This window comes from Polistes dominula, unplaced genomic scaffold (genome assembly GCF_049000335.1).
Source record: "Polistes dominula isolate Pdom_NZ unplaced genomic scaffold, Pdom_raw_medaka contig_80, whole genome shotgun sequence".
Lineage (NCBI taxonomy): Eukaryota > Metazoa > Arthropoda > Insecta > Hymenoptera > Vespidae > Polistes > Polistes dominula.
Genome location: NW_028301111.1, coordinates 2342894 through 2364042, shown reverse-complemented (window position 1 = coordinate 2364042; position 21149 = coordinate 2342894). Strand labels below are relative to the sequence as shown.

At 29.3% G+C, this 21149-nt stretch overlaps 2 protein-coding genes across 3 annotated transcripts in view; one reads left to right on the top strand and one right to left on the bottom strand.

The window, feature by feature from the left end:
- The window catches only part of twin (CCR4-NOT transcription complex subunit 6-like twin), a 246481-nt gene that overhangs the window by 89097 nt on the left and 136235 nt on the right, over positions 1-21149 (top strand). The window lies entirely within an intron of this gene.
- Positions 700-6650, bottom strand: LOC149031138 (uncharacterized). Its single transcript, XM_089176629.1, has 5 exons — positions 5202-6650; positions 3011-3157; positions 2373-2499; positions 1619-1889; positions 700-1122 (listed from the first exon to the last, which is right to left on the bottom strand). Exons 1-5 carry the CDS (start codon positions 5320-5322, stop codon positions 781-783), a joined length of 1008 nt encoding a protein of 335 aa, XP_089032755.1. The 5' UTR covers positions 5323-6650; the 3' UTR covers positions 700-780.

Genomic DNA, 21149 nt, shown 5'->3' with positions numbered 1-21149 from the left:
TCGTTCTTTGTCCATTGTTAAATCCTCTTTAAGTTATAGCTTTTAACAATGGGTTGAGTAGTACACCACCACCATCACCAATTCTAACCTAAAAGTTCGATTCTATTTCATTCACGAGTCTCAAACAATTATAATCATTTTTTACTTTATATTAAAAACAGAATGTTTTACAAATGATTTTGATGAATGATATCATCAATTCTAACTGTAATAATTTTTAAATTGTACTGGAATTTCTTTCGTTTATTATTTTATTTCTTTTGATCCCTTTAATTACTCACCTTCTGTAGATGTGTTTTTTTACTCTTTGAAGATCAAAGTTAAATCTTAAAATTCAAACTCTATTACAAATGGTTTGACTATTCGTCCTATAAGAGAAGGTTACCAGTAAAACAGTTGATAGAGTGTTCAAAGCAAAACTATTTGCCCTAAGAGTACTTGTTATTTAAGTTTAGAAGCATGTTTCCAAACTAGTCAAGCTTCTTCATCTTCTTCTTCTTCTCTAGTTTCGAATTTACCAATAAGAAACTGTATTTGTACGAAACAACGACTTGTTAATGAATCGGTTTTATCCAATGTTTAAACTATCACTTTTCTTGATTACTCATTTTTTTTTTTTATTATTATTATTTTCATTTAACATCTTTCTATTTTTCTTAGAAAATAAAACAAAATAAAAATCATTATTAAACGAGTCATTAATTTTACAAGTCAATATTATTCATTTATAGAAAATAAATATATCATTTTAACAAAAGTTTTCATTGGTTAATCATAAATTTAATCGTACAATCGTGTTTTTCGATGAACAATGAAAGGATGATGATTATGATGTTGATTATAATGATTATTATTATAGGTTGACCAATTGGAATCATAATCTAGGTCAGATAATTCAAAATGTTGTTTCTCATAGCAACGATCTGGTGTGACCTGGCTCGAACAAAAGATGCAACCTTCCGAATGTTGGGACATTGTCTCTTTGAAAAGATTCTGGAAAACTTTTGGAACACTTGCATCTCTTCCTTCTTCTTCTTCTTCTTCTTTTTCTTTTTCTTCTATCTCAACTTCCTTTTCTTTTTCTTTGGCGTTGCCTGTTGTTTGCTGAGAAGCGTCCTGCACCTGTTTCGAATCGTTAAACGTTCACGAAAGAAGTACGATACTACGACGACGAATACGACACAACACAACAAAGTAGGATAAAGTTAATCCCCTTTTTCTTTACTCGTATAACAGAAATTTTGTTTACCCGAGTTTTGTTGCAAAGAAGTTAACTTCTGTTTGTACTATACGAAATAGTGTTTGAAACAGTTAACGTTTAAATATATACTTCGATACAATGAAATGTTTGTATTTTAGTTTCTCGATAATCTATTATTTAACGACAAATATATACAATGATGAAAGTTCATTTTTGTATTAATTGTCAATTGAAAACTAACGACTATAATAATAATTATTTCTTTGAAAACTTCAAACTAATCATTGAAAACATGTCTAATGTTTTAAATAATAAATATACTTGTGTATGCATGTGTGACAACTTTGAAATTTATACAAGCACTTAACATATTAACAAATATTATTATTTATTCATAAAAAATATTCTACCACTCACCTCCCATAATTCTTGACAACCAAATAAATCCAATTTGAAATTAGGTTGGAAATTAGATTCCCGTTGATTGGGACGATTCAATTTGGAGTGGTTCATAATTTCACCTAATCGTTGTTGTCCACCATCAGGAGGAGTATGCCAAAAGCTTGAATCGTTGCTTTTATTTTCCGGCTTTACGTAATTTCCGTAATTATGTCCGCAAAACGGACACACAAGCCTTGCTTGTCTCTCCTGACTCAACATCAGAGGCATCAAACACAATGGCCAACATCTGAAAAGCGAACGTCATTGTGGTAGTGGTGGTGGGGGTATTGGTGGTGGTGCATTGTCACGTATTGAAGACTTTACTGACATATATATATATATATATACACGCGCATACAAGGACTATTTTAATTAATGATTTTCTACATTGAAATTCGCTTAAAGCTATGAGAAAGAGGAAGAGAGATAATAATTATCATGATGATGACGATGATGATGATAATGCCGATGGTGATGGTGATAATTATAATGATACAAATGTATTACTCATTTTGTTTTTATCATTAGATCGATTTCGAATTTATCAGAGATAAATGTTCGTGACGTGTTGAAAATTACCTTCGGCTATTTATTAACATTGATATATATATATATAATGGTTGCATTCAAAAGGTTTCCTTTGATATAAATTTCATTGGAAAATGAAATTATAGAAATAGGAGATGAAAGGAATGAAAGAAAGATAATATTGAAAGTAGAGATAACTAACCCTAACAAACAAGTAGCTCCAAATCTCGAGCTGGAAAATTGTTGTCTTTTTGTGAGAATTATTGGTACAATGTGTTCATTACATACTGGGCACAGTAAACTCTCGTGATGATATCTCCAAGTTTCCACTGTTTGATATAAAACAAATATTAGATAAATATATATTTACATTTATATTTAATTATAATGATTAATAGTTTAGTAATTTTATAGATAAAATATTAATTAGAAATTACATATGCATATATATTAATATAATATAATAAAATATATTATAAATATAAATTTATATTTATTAATAATATTAAATTATTATTATTATTTATATATTAAATTATAAATAAATATTATATAATTGTGTAATATTTTACAGTATATTAATATAATATAATTTAATAAATATATATTTATTTATTTATAATACTTTATAAAATTATTTTATATTGGAAAAATATTAATTAAAATTAATTAAATAAAATAAAATTAAATATTGGTGTCAAAGAATAAAGAAAATTGTACATTTAACTCGTACTAATCTAATTTTACTAATTTAATTTGATTAATAATATAAAAAAGGAAGAAAAAAAACAAATGATAAAAAAATATAATAATAAAAATAATAATTATAATATTACAAACCTTTGGTAGAATAAACGTTTTGTTTTTTTTTATCATTTCCAAAGGGCCAAATATTTTTGGACAACCTCGTTCCACATATCCATGAACATATTTTGGTTTTGTCTATTGACCGATCGCATTCTATTTTCTGTTGCATATAAATGTATGAACATTTTCTAAAAAAATTATAAATTTATCCGTGACGTCATTAAAACGCCGTTCTTTTAGAATAAACGACGAGATTAGCCGTCGTTATAATTATTTCCACGGATAATTAACGTAATTTTCCATGCGTAAGATTTCGTTCGTTTCGGGGTTTAAATTAAAGAAGAGAGATTTTTTTTTTTTTTATTTTCTTCTTCATCCTTTTCATCGATTTATCTCTCTCTCTCTCTCTCTCCTTGAAAGTGGAACGAAAAAAAAAGAAAGGAAAGAAAAAAAAAAGATGAACTTTCATAAAAATTTACGATCCGTTTCTAGATGCTGATCTTTTTGTTTTTTTATTTTTTTTTTTATTTTTTTTTATTTTCTGAAGAATTATTTTCAAACGAACAAAACAAAAAAAAAATTATTAATCAACTAACGTTTCTTTCAAACATTTTTTCTTTTTTGTTTGTTTTTTTTTTTTTTCTAATAGGACTATAAAAAAAAATAACCAAAATGATTGTAAATTATTTTATTAAATAATAAAATCATCAAAAATATATTTATCAGGTTGAATATTATTCAATCGGAATTAATTTAATTTCGACAATGACGAATTCTTCTTCTTAGTAGAAATAGAAATAGAAGAAGAAGATGATGATGATGATAAAGAAGATGATGGCAGTCGAACTTGCGAATTCTCGGAATCCGGTTGACAAGAAGGAGCCAGGTTGTTATTTTTATATTCGTAAGTCCCGTAAACGTATCCACAGGCCGGACAGATCATGCGAATCTTCTTCGTGCGTTTCATTAACGGTATAAAACAAAATGGCCAACATCTGTCGCACAAACGACAGTTGTAATTGTTTTTCTCCCCCTTTTTCCTATTTCATTTTTTTTTTTTTTCTAAATTACAATTTCCAATCAACGCAAAAGATAAAACAAAACAAAACAAAACAAAACAAAATTAAAAAAAAATAAAACAAAAAACGTATTTGTATGAAAAGTTGGAATATTTTTCATTTGTTCAAATTTATTCTCATTGAATTTTTTTTTTTTTTTTTAATAATGTTCCGAAAAAGTAATAATAATAAATTACATCGTGTGTTCGTGACTTCTTTTGCTTTACAGAGTGAGAGAGATAGATGTATATATATATATATATAGGTTAAATTGGAAAAATCATTAATTACGGATAGAATCAATGGTGCTTTTCGAAAGCTTTGCTTAAAAGAGGAGGGATAGGGACGATTGTCAGGGATAAAACTGACAAGTTGGAGCTTAAGTTTGTGACCCAGGCTTTCGTCATTAATCTCTTGCCCGGGGACTCTCTCTCTCTCTCTCTCTCTCTTTCTCTCTCGTTTACTCTCCTCTTTCTCTCTTTTACTCTCGTGGAAAACGGAAAATTAATCGTTGGGATTCGTGCACTGACCAAAAACTCCGAGAGGCGTGTCCCTCTTTCGTTTTATCGTGCTCCGCTTTTAAATGCTTCTACCAACCCCCTCTCAACTACCCTCACTCCTCCCTATAACCTCCACGTCTCTTCTTTTTCACAATTGCCGCAAGTTTTGTTTTGTTTTTTGTTTTTTTTTTTAAATAATAGTAGGAATAAAATAAAAGCAACGAGTAAAATGCATATGGGAAGGAAAAGAAAAGTATTTTTTTTTTATGAAAGATAAAAAAAAATGAGTGGAATATTTAAATAAAAAAAAAAATGTACCAATTATAAATAAGAAGTTGCATAAACGCGGTATATTTTTATATTGAGTTGGGAGGTAATTAATTGCGAGTTTTGTCGATAGGTGGCTTTTTAAAATTAGCAATGACTTAGTTGCCAATCTAATAGTAATTGTATCTCATAGGTTAGAATTGTAGAAAGAATTATTAAAAATTGGATATTTTATATTAATCAATGTTAAATGTAAATTTGCAAACTTTACGACGAAAAAAGAAAAGAAATAAAAAGAAACATTTTTCGAGGATAATAAAAATAAAAAATGAATTGGTAAAATACGAGAACAAAGTTGTAAAAATAATGATTAATGTATAAATATTTATTTAATAATTACCCTAGAAGGCAAATCGCTGTTATATGAGACGTCGTCAATTTGTGTCTGCGCGTGTGCAATGTTGGTACGGCAACCTTTTTGCATTGAGGACAGGTCTTTTTCTCGTCGTGTGACCTCCATGTGTCAACTTAAAATAAAAATTAAAAACAAAAAAAAAGAAAATAATTATATATCTGACATAATCTTACAATTAATTAACTTTAATAATAACAATCATATTATTAATATAATTATACCACGTGTTGAATAAATTCTTGTATTATCCTTTTGCCTTTTATTAGAAACTGTAGTAGCTGTAGTTTGTTTAGTGCAACTTGATAATTTCAAAATTTGTTCTAAATTATCCTACAATAATAAAAAAAAATATGTAATAAATTAAAAATTATAGACAAAGATAGAAAATAATAATAATAATAATGATAACCAAATATAATTAAAAAATAAAAATATAAAACATACAATTGTTTATTAACCTCATTGACACTGCTGAATTTTACTCGGGGCTGTTTTTCTATCAGAATATATTTAAATAAAGTTTTTTATGATAAAATTATAATTTTTTTAAAGAAATGATACAACTATACTTTAAATTAAACAATATACTTTAATAATTAATAATAAAATTATGTATTATATGAATTTTAAAAGAGGTTATTCGCGAAAGTCCCTATAGTAGCGCGTCGTATCAGAAGATGGCACTCGTGAAAGCCACTACAGTGGCGCTTCGTACTGAAAGATGGCATCCGGGAAAGCCCCTAAAGTATCGCGTCGTATCGGAAGATGACATTCGCGAGAGCCATTATAATGACGCTTCGTACCGAAATATGGCATTCACGAAAGCCACTATAGGGGCGTGCAGTGCCTGAGAGGTTAAGCGTTTAAGAAACTACAAAAAAAAATAACTATGTTGGTAGAATGATTCAAAGACGTAAACGAATAAATTATTTCTACCAGAAATGTGAACCTTTATGGGAATGCATCTCGTAAAGATCGATTTTCTCGCGACGATACCCATGGAATTCTTTTCACGCTCGGCATTCGTTCGACGAGTTTTATGAGAGGGAAGAAAGTGGAAAAAGAAAAAGAATAGAAGAAGAATAAGGATGGTTTTCTTGTTCCCCCATCTTTTGCGTCCATTTCAAGACTTTATACGTTTCACGAGGTAAAAGAGGCGAGTCACGGTTTTAGAATGTTCCACGAATAGGAAAAGAAGGGGTGATAAGAGCAAAAGAGGGTTGGTTGGAAAGGTTGAACACATAGCAATAAAGAAACTAATGTTAAGGGGTTGGAGATCTCTTTCGCATTCTACTAAAAATCAAACACAATCTTCTTTTTTACTTGCCAATAGAAATTCTTTTGGTCGACGTTTAGGGTAATAAGAAAAGAAAAGAAAAGAAAAGAAAAGAAGAAAAAAGAAGATGAAGAAAAGAAAAATTAATAAAAAAAATAACGATTCATTTGATTATTTCAGAAATAAATCATGTGATGTGGAGAAAAGGAGGGTTAAATATTAAATATAAATCAACATTTACTTGACTATTATTATTATCCGGTCGTTGTGATAAGGATATTTTACAATGATTTCTTCTAAAGTGTTTTAAAAGTCTTTCGGTGTCTTTTCCTTTATCACTAACACGTTTATCACATACGGGACACCATGTGGCTATGTATGGCTTCAAATATATAAAAAAAAAAAACAGATATGTAAATGTATTATTCATTTTAAAAAAACAGTATGAATTATTTAGAAATATTTTGTTGTATAAATGTATGAATTTAAAAGTGCATATATGTGTGTGTGTGTGTGTATGTGTGTAAATGTGTGTTTAGATTTTAGTTTGTAACATGATAGAATAAGTAACCTGCGTTCCTTCTACCATATTCCCGTGATTTCCTTTTTATGATTTTACTTTTTCTTTTCTTTGACTCATGTTCTCTTTTCTTTCACTTTCTTCGATCCTTTTTTTAAAAAGTCTTTCTTTATATTTGTGTTCTTTCTTTTTAAGAAAGAAAGAGAAGGAGAGAGAGAGTTAAGATAGAAACGTTTCTCTGATAGACGTTGGGTGGTTTTATGGTTGCGTTGACAAAGCTGAACTTGGCGAATATCGTGACAGTAAAGTGCCTTGAATTTGTCACTTTTTCTTCTTATACGACTACTTCTCAACGCATATCCTTAGTGTTCTCTCGTTTTTCCAACATTTTTACGATCACCCGGTATAATAAAAATGTGAGCAAGCAAATACGATGTCGTGTCTTTGATGTCATCTAACTTTTACAAACAGTAAAAAGATGTTTCCGATAGTATAATGACGATCATTAAACTCAGAAAAAAAAAGATAAAAAATCAAACTGCAGGTGAAAAATAAAAAAAAATTAAACTGCAGGTGAAAAATAAAAATCATAAAAAATTACACTTCAACATTTGTTGAATAAACTAATTTAACATTTGTTTATTATCTAAATTTTTGTTTTATATTATAGGGTGTTTATAAAGTTTGTATCGTTTTTATTTCTTGTTTCTTTTTTTAGATACTAAGATACACTTTTAATTTAGTTTTTCGTTTTAATCAATTGAAATTTTAAAAAGTTTATTGGATATGTGAATTTTTAAAAACACTTCACAGATAGTTTTTTACAAGTTAAATTTCGTTTAGAGATTACAGTTGATTTTATTTGAATTTATAGGATGGGGAAAAACGATTTACGTATAAAGTATTACCACTACTTAAAACTTAAAATATAGGGGTATTTCTATTCGATTGAATTGAAAATTATCGACGAATTCTATTTTCTTGATTAAAACAGAATATTTTATCTCGAAGTTAAAGCAACAAACTTTTACAAAATAAAAATAAAAATCAAACATTATCCTACATTTAAAAAAAAGAAACATAAAACAAAAGTGTATCAGAGTTTGTTCATACAAAGTGGGTTGTACATCACGTACTTCGTAAATTTTCGAAGTCCTCTTTCAACCAAAAAAGAAAACACGGAAGTATACTTTTCCAAAGAAAACTAAAAAGTAAAAAGTGTAAAGAGAAAAAGAGTAATTTCCAAAGTGTAAAACACACTTACTTACTTACGCACATAAGCACGCACGTAGATAAGTGGTAGTGGTAGTGATAGTGGTGGTAAAACAGAGAGCACCAGCTTTTACTTGAATTCTCACCCCCTTGTGGAAGAAAAGTTTCTGCTTTAAAGTTGAAAGTTTTGGCGCTTTGGGATTGGTCAGAATAAAAAAAAAAAAAAAAGGAGAAAGAAAAATGAAAATGAAAATGAAAATGAGAAAAACAAAAAAAGGGAACACGAGAGAAAAAAAAAGTGTAGTAAAAGAGAGAAGGGATAACGATTGAAGGTAAAGTAAGAAAAAGGGATAGATAGAAAACTAGGGTGAGAAAGAGAGAAACGTGAGAAGGAAGAGAAGAGGGGTTGATGAGAGGAATGAGTGGGTGGGAAAGAGAACAAAGATTTGCACAAAAGCTTGTCACGGATGGCGGACGCGAGTTCTAGCGTTCGTTTCCGTCGACGGTTTTAGGTACGGAAAGGGAAGGAAAGGGACGGGAAGAGAACATCACGAAAATTCTGTAGTTTCTCTGGTTTTAGCTCATGCTAGAGCTAGGTAACTAGCATGCCACAAAACTAGACGGCACCGGACGTTCCTAGCATTCGAAATTATTCTACGATGTGGCACGCTTCAACCCAGAGAACACAACGTTAGTGTATAGTAAAACTTTCAGGATTTTTAGGAAGGAGTTGGTACCCCCATTGTATTTTCATTAGTGACGGATCGGTTAATTCTTTTATTTTTCTTATTTTTTATTTTTTTTATTTTTATTCTCATCATTTTTAACTCTTCAACGTATCTTTCACATTTTTTTTTTGAACGAGTCAATGAATAAATAAGTATGTATGTGTGTTATGTCAAAAATGAAACCTTTATGGTGAATTAGGTATTTATTTATATAAAGAATATTTGTTGAATATTATTATTATTATTACTAGTTCAACGATGTGATTTATTTGTTTATTATCATCATTCTTTTTCAATGTATGTTGCAATTTGTTTTTTACGATTACCAAACACATATTAATAAATATATAAAGTAAGTATACAAGTATAACAGTATGTTAGTGTTTGTTAATACAAAAAATGAAGGTTTGAAACCTTAAAAAAATCTAATAATCAAATATTCTAATCAAGTAACGTACACATGTGTGCATTTACAACGATACAAATGAATTTCACATACTCTACACAAAATGACCTAATTACAATCTTCTAATTCTTAGTATAAATTACAAATTATTCATATCGTGAACAAATGAATTATTTATTAGAAAAAATATATAATATATCATAAGGTTCAATGCGTAACGATGTTGTATTCCATATACTATAAAAAAAAAAAAAAAGATACTGAACGATTTAAACGATATTATCTAGAAAGTCAATGAACGGAAGAGATCATTTGTGTGTTACTAAGAAAAAAATAAAATAAAAAGGGAAACAAGGTTGGTGGGGGTGGGGGGGAAGGTTGGGGGTCAACTGACAGAGAGTATAACGTTCTTTTCATGGGTGGACGTTTTACACGGTAATGAATACTATGGTGTTTTCTGTCTCCGGTACCGCTCAGTTAAATGAACGAATCACGAATACCTACCTTTCTCTTCTCTCTCTCTCTCTCTCTCTCTCTCTTTTTCTCTCTGTCGGAGAAGTAAAATTGACTGACAAGAGAGAGAGAGAGAGAGAGAGAGAGAGAGATCGTGAAAGGCAGTAATTGAATTAAATGTAAAACGAAGAATACTATGTCTAAATGAGAAATAAGACAAGGAAGATGAAAAGAAGAACAAAGTTGAGAATAATACGACGACACGACACACAACGCGCGTGCACGTTCGGTTCGTTCATTCGTTTACTCGGATACATACATACATATACACACATGCAAAAAAAAAAGAAAGAGAGAGAGAATAACATATACACATAGAGAGACAGAGAGACAGATAAAGACACATGCAGAGAAAGGAACGAAGAAGGCGCCGTTGGCAGTGGGTCAGGAAATCAGGGCGCCTGGAATAAGTGCTGAACGAAGCGAGTTGTTGTTGGAGATGGTCAAAGGAAGAAAAAGAAATAGAAAGAAAGAGAAAGAGAGAGAAATAAAGACTCGTTGAAGAGATCGGTACCGTTATTCTCGTCTACCTTCTTCTTCTTCTTCTTCTTCTTTTTCTTCTTTTATTTCTTCTTCTTCTTCTTCTTCTTCGACGTTTCTTCTTCTCGTCTACCTTCTTCTTTTTCTTCTTCTACTTCTTTGTTTTCTTCTTCTTTTATTTCTTCTTTTGTTTCTTTTCCTTTTTTTTTCATCCTCATCGTCGATGTTTCGCAATTTCTTTTCTCTCTTTTCCTGCTCTTAACCAATAAATGACGAGAGTCATTGAAAACAAGCTTCAAGTTTCTTTTTTGTTAAAAAAAAAATATTAAACCTTCTTTCATAATATACCGATAAAGGGATAGTTAGATTGGTATAAGAATTTCTTGCTTGTTAAATCGATACCTCTGGTTCTGTTCCTTCTTCTCATTTCGACCTTGAATTCTCAATCAAGTCATCCTGTAGATATTATTTGATCGAGAAGTATTTTTTTTTTTTGTTTTAAATAAGAAAGAAAATGATTCTCTCGCGAAAGAGAATGAGATGAAAAAAGTTGAAGATAGGCGACGAACAGATTTATAGCTCTTATGTATCGATATATCTGACCGAACGATATTATAGGTGGGTATACTCATTAAATTTTCCCTACTCCTTTCTCTCTCTACCTCCTGGATCATGGGGAAGATGGTCGCAAGTTCAAAGAGTCCGGGATAATTGCTCGGTGCGGTCAGATAAGGTGGTAGAAAACGATGAACACAGAAAACAAAACAGAAAATGAGAAGAACAAAAATATTACACACACGTACACACATTATATATAAAAATTCAGTGTCACATTGTTGGTTTCTAATGAAGTTTAATAGCTTTAAAATAAAACTAAATTTTTATCGCGATTATTTTTCATTTTTATTGCTAATTTAAGGATTTATTATAAGTCTCTCGGTTTTGAAAGTTTCCAATATATGACACTGTATTACAATTCAATTATTTCAATTTACATACGACATAACCTTACTTTTTTGTATATTATTATTATTATTTTAAATATTCTATTGTAATTGTGGTATTATTGTTTGTTTTCTTATATATTTAAATCAACATTTTGTAACAAAACCACATCAATGCATGACCGGAAAGCATCCTAGTATATATATGTGGGGTGTAGAAAGATTTAACGTGTTTCAGAATCTTTTACAAAGTGTCTTCTTTACCCCCGTTATGTTCATTGCAAAAAAAAACAATAAAAATCACGTTTACAGATCGTAGTTCTATCTAATTGCTAGATGGCCAGTTTCTTCCGATGTTTTGTCTCGTACAGGGTGCTGGTTGTAGTTGTGGTAGTTGTGGGATAGAAAGAGAAGGCTTTAGATAATTGTACTTACTTCTATCGTAAGAAAAAAAAAAGAAAGAAAGAAAGAAACAAGTATAAGAACAAGAAGAAGAAAAAAAAACATAAAATAAAGAATGTGATAGTAGATGGGACTGTAGGAATAGAAAAGGAAAACTTGAACTCGTCCTCGAACTGAATTCTAAGCTAAAAAGAGAGAAACAGAATGAGAGAAAGAGAACACAGTATAAAACTGATCGTATCTCAGAACTATCATGGACGAGTAAACTCAGCAGCATCGTGGTGGTATGGGTCAAAGGAAAAGTTACGTTCTAAGTTATCCTCTCTTCGAGTTAGATCATTTATCTCTTCGGCTTACCAATAATAGATATTATTATCGTTTATCGTGGTAGCTCTAGCAAAAGGGCTGGTGGACCTTAAGCCGGCCCAACCATTAGACCAAACAGCCTTTATATTTTCTTATCGCAATGCCACCAGGACTCTCTTCTACCGTTTCCATCTATACCTAACTTACTTTACTATAACCTCCTGCTCCTCCTCCTCCTCCTCCTCACTCCTACCCCACCACTGGGTTCTTGTAGGTATACAAGCTTTTTAAAAAAAAAAAAAAAAAACTGAAATAGAAATAAAAAATGGGAGGGCAAACTTAAAAGATGAAAAAGTATATCTGTACCTACCAGCCTAAATTTTACTTCAAACCATTTTATCTTATCATTTGTTAGAATTTTTTTAAATTTGTTGGAATAATACTGTAACAAGTTATCATTTCTTAATATCATCAAATTATAATATTAATATACTATTATCTATATTATTATATTATTATCTAATGATTTATATAAAATGATTACAATATGTTTAAGATTTTAGATCTAATGATTTTTATACAAAATATTTAATTTACAATCAATGATTGATCAATGATGCAAAGAAAGAAAATGAATGCATATTTTGTTAGATAAATTAAATATGTTAAACCATGTTACAGTTTTATACTTTACTGTAGATAAAACTGTAATGAACGTGATGATTTTTGAATGAAATTCATTGGAAAATTTTCACATTAATCTATAGGTGACTTATCGTGTTCAATGTAATGGATAGTTTCTCATGGATTCAATATTTCTGGATCTCTCTCTCTCTCTCTCTCTCTAGTTGGATGTTGTCAATAATAGAGTTACGAACCGAACACGGCATATTGTTGAAGCAAGGCATATTGCCAACGTGATCTCTCAAGTGTATATGCTGTGTCAGAGGTATAGCATATAATGCAGTTTCACGCTGCTTAGAATCCGATCGCCATCTTCTACCTTCAATTTCGTACTCGAAACTATCGATCGATGTTAGAATTGTATCCAGAGAATAACAAGAAGAACAAGAACAAGAATTTTCTCTTTCTCTTATCCAGGTTTCAATGAAAATAATCATAATCTAACTAACAATAATAATTTGTTCTTAATTATTTATTAAATTGAACCTTAAAGCTTGAAAGTTTATTATTTTAAAACTGCATAATGCATTGTGTTTGTTTTTTATAAAATTAATTTTGGAAATGTTAATAAAAATTTGGTTCATCCTAATATACCATAATATACCATGAAAGTGTTCAATAATTTGTAAGGATGTTGTAATTTGTTAAAAATTTATTAAAAACACACTTAAAACTTATCCATTAATAATTTTTAAATAAAATATGATATTTAATTATTTAAAATCTTATTTTCTATATGAAAATATATAATAAATCTGAGTATGTTTAATATTAATCAATATAATCTTATTTTAATAATAATAATAATAATAATAAAATATTAAAGTTCTGAACAAACTAAGAATAAAATAGGAAACATTATTCAGGAAATGATTTATATATAATGATAAGATAAAATAATATGACTGCATCTAGCCCCTGTACAAGTCATCATGATCCAAAAGTAGACAAAGATACTTATAGTCATATTTTCTTTCTCTCTTTATGAACAATTTGTACAAGACGACAAAGATGGTTACTAGTTGATTAGATTAGAATAGTAGACAGTAGTAGACGTTTTCTAACGGTGCATTATGAACCTTTCTTCTTAGACCTTTCTCATCTCAAATAAGAGAATTTATGATTAATAATAAACCTTTTACATAATGACTCATGAAACTATTTGAACACTCGTGACATGAATTAATTTATTAATTTATAATAAAAGTAGGATTACATTAAATATTAGAAACTTCAAAGTTATTTGTTCAAATACTTTTGTGAAGCTTCAACAATCTTCTAGGTTAAGTAAGAAATAAATCATAACTATTGTACTTATAGTTTGATTTGTTTGAAACTTAACTTATTTACAGAGTTATACTTTCATTTAATGTTAAATAATATGTTGGTAGATGTTGTGTAATATACTCATTTATATACTACTTCATTTATAATGAAACTAAGCTTACAGTAAATATATAAAAACTTCAAAGTTATAAGTACTACTGTTAAAACATATAAATACTACTGTTTAAATACTTTTGTAAAGGTTCAATAATCTTTTAAGTTTATAACAAATAAATAATAATTATTGTACATATAATTCAATTTGTTTAAAATTTTAAAGAACTATACTTTCATCTAATGTTAAATAATATGTTGGTAAGTTTGTATAAAATATACTTATTATAATTAAAATAAAATATTTCGTAGCAAAATTGTTCAAATATTTTCATGAATAACTGCATATACTATTGGCCACTCGTTCTAAAACCCTTTTAGGGTATATCATATTCCTAAAAGGAAACAGGAATGAAAAATAATTAAATTATTGAAACTGATTTACCAAAAAATATTAAAATTCTTCTACCAAAGAAATAATAAGATAGAACAAAAAAAGAGATGAAAGAATAAAAATAGGATAAAAAATAAAAATAGAAAAAAAAATAGAGAAAGAAAGGATGAAACAAAGAAAGAAATAGAGATAGAACATTAGTATATTCAAAGTCAAAGCAACCAACGAGAACCAACGAGAGAATTAATTTAGCAAACTCTGAATACTCTCTCTCTCTCTCTCTCTTATTAAACGGATATTCGTATACAGGATGTTTGTGTCGGCCCTTTCTATTCTCGAAGGGTCACACACACACATAGAATACTCGAAGGGTAGGTAGGTCTCTACATAGTGGCAGTAAATTGAACCGATTTCGAGAATATGCCTTTGGACACGGACGCTCCCAATCGTAGTAACAGCGTAACAGAGAACAAAGCTCAATTTAGTTCGCGAAAGCTCGCAGCGGTGAGCTTCCGGATTCTACATATACATATATATAACATATATATACATACGTGAGTGCGTGGGTGCGTGAATGCATGCATGCATGCATGCATGCTCGGTGACTTCTCTAACGATTCTACTCCTATTACTATATCTTTCTTCTTTCCCTTTATCTACATCCACTCCCTTAACCCTTTACCCTTTTCTCAACCACCTTACCTCTTTATGGGACTTCATGGATATACTTGATAGAGAAATAAAAAGGTAGTGAATACAAACGAAGGGTGAATGCTTTGATCATCATCGCGTTTTATATTTAAATTTTATTAGAAAATATATATATGTAAAAATTCAATTATTTAATAATTCTCATGACGTTAAACAATTTTTTCGAATTTATCCCATATATAATAAAATATATTCGATTCATTAAATAACGTTCTTTAAACTGGAAACATTTTACATCAGCTCGTAAATCCATGAGATATATTTTTTTTCTTTCTTTCTTTTGAAAAAATAGGAATTAAAACCAAAAAAGAAAAAAAAGTAAACGCTAATTATTACCATGTTCAAAAACGCAAATAAAAATTTCTCTTATCGTAATATGCCAAAGGGGAATTATTTAAAATAAAGTTAATTAACAAAGTTAATGGAAAAACAAAAAATAAAAAAGACAGAAACGTATAATCATAAAGAAATGATATTAAACATTTACATGTACAATGATATCCTGCATTTATACATATAAGCGTATTATATGAATTAAATTATTTTTTATTCAATAATTTCAACATTGATACGAAAAATATTCTCTTTAGAATGTAACCAACTGTAATTACAATATTAAAAATTGTGTAAAACGATACTTCAGAGTAAAATTAATAGTACAATTAAATGTTTTTTAGGTTAGTTTTAACATTTGTTTAGGTATGATATAAACATCAATAGTGCAAATAACAAAATTTTAACCAAAATATTTTTATTTTCTTCAACTAACTTTCACACCCCCATTTTACACGCGTCGTACACATAAAATATCTTCTACCCACCCCCATTTTCTTTTTCTCTTACTTTGCATGGTACACACGTTGTCATGTTACTTTTTTTTATACAAAAAATCATGTAGTCAAAAAACAAAACAAAACAAAACAAAAAAATAAACAAGCTAGAAACACAGAGGAAGAGAGAAAAAGAACACGTTTAGCGCAATACGGCGTTCCTGTGTGACGTTGTTGAAAATGGAAATGGAAATGGAAGTGTGTCAGGAGGTCAATGGACACCTCTTTCCTTTTCCAGATTTTCCTTCTCTCTACTCTCTCTCTCTCTCTCTCTCTCTCTCTCTCTCTTTCTATTTTTCTTTAGTAATTTTCTGTCTCGTTCTTTTACAAGGGCCCGTGTTTCTCGTCGTACCCTTTTTCGTTTCGTTCTCATCGTTTTCAACGATGCATTAGCCCCCGACACGAATCTTTCGCTTTTCATCGGACCCTTAAACTTTTACTCTTTTACTTTTTCATCTTTCTCTCTCTCTCTCTCTCTCTCTGTTTCCACGGTTCATGGAATTCCCTCCGGACGTCGAACTCGTGGAGAGAATCTTAGCTCAAAGTGATCTAAGAGCCCCTCCGCCTTTTCTTCTCGGAGTATTCTATTTTCTCGTCGTTTGAAGCATTAACCACTCTCTAAGAAAGATTTTTCTCAAGGTTCATCGACAATTTCTCTCTCAATCTTCCGTTATTTTTCTTTTCCTTTCCTTTCCTTTCCTTTCCTACCTTTTCTCATGGTTATAAAAATATATACTTATTTATCTTCTTTTATATTATATATATATATAAATCTTCCATCATTCTGATTGATACTGGTTGAAGTAGCAAGAATTTGCTATTTTAAATCAATAAAGAATACAAATTATTCCTTTAAATCATCATATTTATTGTATGATATTGATCTGACTTATTTTATATAAAAATTATACTTTTAAAAGTATCAACCAAAATAATCATCTCTCATGAAACTAACATGAAACAATTATTGTAACTTATAACAAGAATTGGTATCCTAAATGTTCTTTTTAAAGCAAAATATTAAATTCTTTATAAAAAGAAAGATAACCTAAAAGGTACCTACTTGTTTTCTTTTATATTATAGGTATACATATATATATCTCTCATTATGGGAATTGATATTGGTTGAAGTAGCAAGAATTTACTATTTTAAATCAAATCAATAAAGAATACAAATTTTATATAAAAATTATACTTTAAAAGTATCAACCCAAAATGATCATCTCTCATGAAACTCACATGAAATGATTATTGTAACTAGTATTGCTATTTTAAGTTTGCTTTTTAGTAAATAATAAAAAGAACATAACTTAAATCATTCGTCAGTCTACTCATAAGTTTTTTTGACAATCAAATTAATCTCTGTTATTCTAAAGATATTCACATTATTTTTGTCTTACAAATATCAGTCCTGTATTTATATTGAAATTTCAAATCTTTTACATGTCAGTTTATAAAAATGATATCAATAGTTAAGAGTTAATTGTATAATCGCGTGTTTAAGTTGAATAAAGATTAACATATAGGTATATATAGAAAAGGTGGTATGCTTAATTAGAAATTCACGAGTTAAACGTTGCACGAATGATTAATCGTGACACACCATCGTGATTATTTATCTTGACATATTGAAAGAATCTATATATATGTATAACTCTCTAAATAAGTATAAAATAATACATGACTCAACCAATAGCAATTGGTACAAAGATAAAATTGATTGAAAACGTTATAGGAAAACTACCTTTGACATTAAAATCGGTGAAAGTTAGATGTTTGCCGCCGTTTATAATCGTCGATTTCGTGTCTAACTGAAGTCTAACGTTTGAACATTTTTCAGTTAGGTTAGCAATGGTGAAAGTAGGAGGATGAATCATTCTCTTGTACACGATCTCGATTCTTCGAATGGACAGAGAAGACAACTTGCTTTCTTACATTGGTGGTTTGTGGTGATGGTCATGCTGGTGTTGGTGATGGTGTTATGCACCAATAAACCGTAACGTCACTCGTCCCCTTTTCTTCTTATTCTTCTTCTTTTTCTTCTTCTTATCTTATACGAGACTCTAGGAAACTTGTTTGAGATAAACTCCAAACGTTAGTCTCTATTTTGAATGACTTGAATGATTTCAAAAGTATTCACCATATAACATGGGACATAGATATGAAACTAGAATTCAAATGTATATTATTATATACATTTATTAGGTTTTTTATTTTGTTTTATCTTTTTTCAATTGAAATCACACTTAAAATGTGTGATACTTTAAACGTGTTGGCATGTGCTACTATTATTTTATGATTTGATCTTATAGGATAAAGCACAGTTCTCCTAAATTTTTTAATATAGGATACTATTGTGTGACAAATTAGGGAATGTATACAAACTAATTTGTTCATTTATTTTTTATTTTTCATAATAGAAATAACTTTTATTTTTCCAAACCTTTCATGTTAAGATACAATTTGAGATACAAAGAAATAAAAGAAATAAAATGATAAGTTTTATAAATATAAATCTAAAAAAGAGTAGAGAAGATAGGAAAAATAAATCAAATTAAATCAAATTTATGGACCTAAATTTGAACACCCCTTTTTAGTTACTTTCTAAATTCTACCTTTGAAATCTCGTTTAAAATCGTTTTATTATTTTCTTTTTTAAAATCCACGTTTAGTATCCGCGTTTTCGCGTATTTTGACAAACATTTTTTCGTTCGATGACGATGACGACGACGACTATAATAAATCCGTAGAACATGAGGTATAGTACTGATGGGCAATAGTGGTAGCCGTTGTGTAAATCTCGTTGTTTATGATCGAATGAATGCTTTATAGACCAGAAATTCGGACGGATTGTTATGACCGTCGAAGCGTTTACCCTCTGCTCTCATGCCCACGCCACTTTTGTTTGTTTTAAAGCATTCCATATATATATATGTATGTATATATGTGTTTGTATATATCAAAACGTTTAGCGTGTTTAGCGTATCCTCACAGTAACAAGTTTACATAATCGTTAAAAATGTTAGTAGTGTGTACAATCCATATAAACGTGTTCGTTTTCCCCCTCACACACCCATAATGTTGAACGCTTCTGCTATTGGTGGTGTATACTATGCTGCCACTCATCGAATCTACGATATTATGTGTTTATATATATTGTGTATGTGTGGTGTGTGTGTGTATATATGTTTGTTTTCACCTCTTCTATTTTCCCCAATACTTGTTGTTACCATAGTAACACGTGAATAGTATAACACCTATCGTAAACACGCGTTTCATGCTGGGTTCACAAGAATTCTATCTCTCTCTCTCTCTCTATCTCTCTCTCTCTCTATTAATTTTTTATCAATCATTTTCAGTAGAATGCATTTTCTACTCTTTCGATTCCAAAATGTATATATGTATGTATATATGTGTGTAAGAGGGAAAATCTAACGAGTTAGAAAAGACTATTACCATACGCTCGATGTTTTCTCAATACAGAATTTGAAATACGTTGGTTTTTACAATTTTTATTACGTGTATATATGTATATACAGGTACAAAGTTACGAATCTTTTTACAGGTATAGTATTCTACGAAATATTCTACGTTACTATTACTACCACTACGTATATTATATATCATTTCATCTAGTAAGGTTTTACATCTGCTATTCGGAGACTACCCAGGTGCATTCCCATTTCTTTTTTTGGAGGAGGGGGGGGATTTTTTGTTTACAATATATTCACGCTCCATCTATTTTTTCTTTCACTGCAACTCGTAAACATGAGAAAAATTTTTTATACATATATATCACGTATATGTGTTCATCAAAATACAAATAGTAAAATGTAATCTTTTTTATATAGAAAAATTCAGTGTGTCACATTTTTAGTTTCCAATGAACTTTCTAATGAACTTTTTAATGAATTTTGTATTGTTTATTGCTAATTTAAAGATTTTTTGTTTATAGGTTATCTAGGTTTTTAGTTACTGTAAGTTTTCAATATATGGCGCTGTATTACAATTGCATTATGTGGATATATTCACGTCGTACGTTTTTTTTTCTGATTTATGTAGGACATAACCTAACATTGCTTTTTATATTTTTTCGAGTATTATTATTTTATGTATTCCATTATAATTGTAGTATTTTTTTATGTGTTTTTAAAATTCATATACTTCTTAATAAAAGCCCTAAAAATCGTTTAACCGAAATGATGGGTTGCATCTACCTGTATGTGTATCTACATGTTCTTTTTTTCTGTATATATATATGTGCATATTTCGCAGATTTGTAGATCGATCCAACGCATATATATATATATATATATATATATATATATATGTGTGTGTATAAATCTCTTTTGAGCTCACGAATAACTGTACCTTCTGACCCAACCACCCACGCGACTCTATGAAGAAATATATTGAGTGTCGAGAGAGAAGGACATCTACCACCATACCATAACCATACCATACCATAGAGAAGATACTTTTTTTGTTGACAGTCCCAATGCTAAATTTTTTTTGTGCTGACCAAATCGAATATGGTTGTGTCCTTCTTCCCATTTTGTTGACGTATGTCCTTCCTTGTACATGAATCATGAGTTATTAATAACTTTCCATAAGTAATCTCACGGGATACTCTCATCAATTTTATCTTGAATTATTATTATTTATTTATTTAATAGTTGATTTATATAACAATTAAGTAAAATCTACAATCTTACTGTTGGTTATTTAATAATTGTTAATAAATATTATTGTAATTTATTATTCTTTTTTCTTCAATTATTATTATTAATACTACTGGTTAATTATTTTTACATTAAAAAATATTTTAAAAGAATTGTATTTTTAATTAATTAAATATTGAATAATCAATTTCAGAATGAATATTTAATATATGCAGTAATGATAAAGAGAATTTGATAACAAAGAAAACAAAGTTTGTTAAAAGCAAGCATTAAAGACTTTTTATTTTACATAAATAAGTCTACTTAATTAGTAAAGAGGAAAGACACGCAAGTGATGCGCAACCCATGTAAAAGGAACATCAACTTCAGTTGCTTAGTATATTTTCTCTCATCATCTTTCCACGTATTCCTTTCTAACGTACCTTGAAAGTACTCACACCACCTTAACGATACTTAGCATTCGT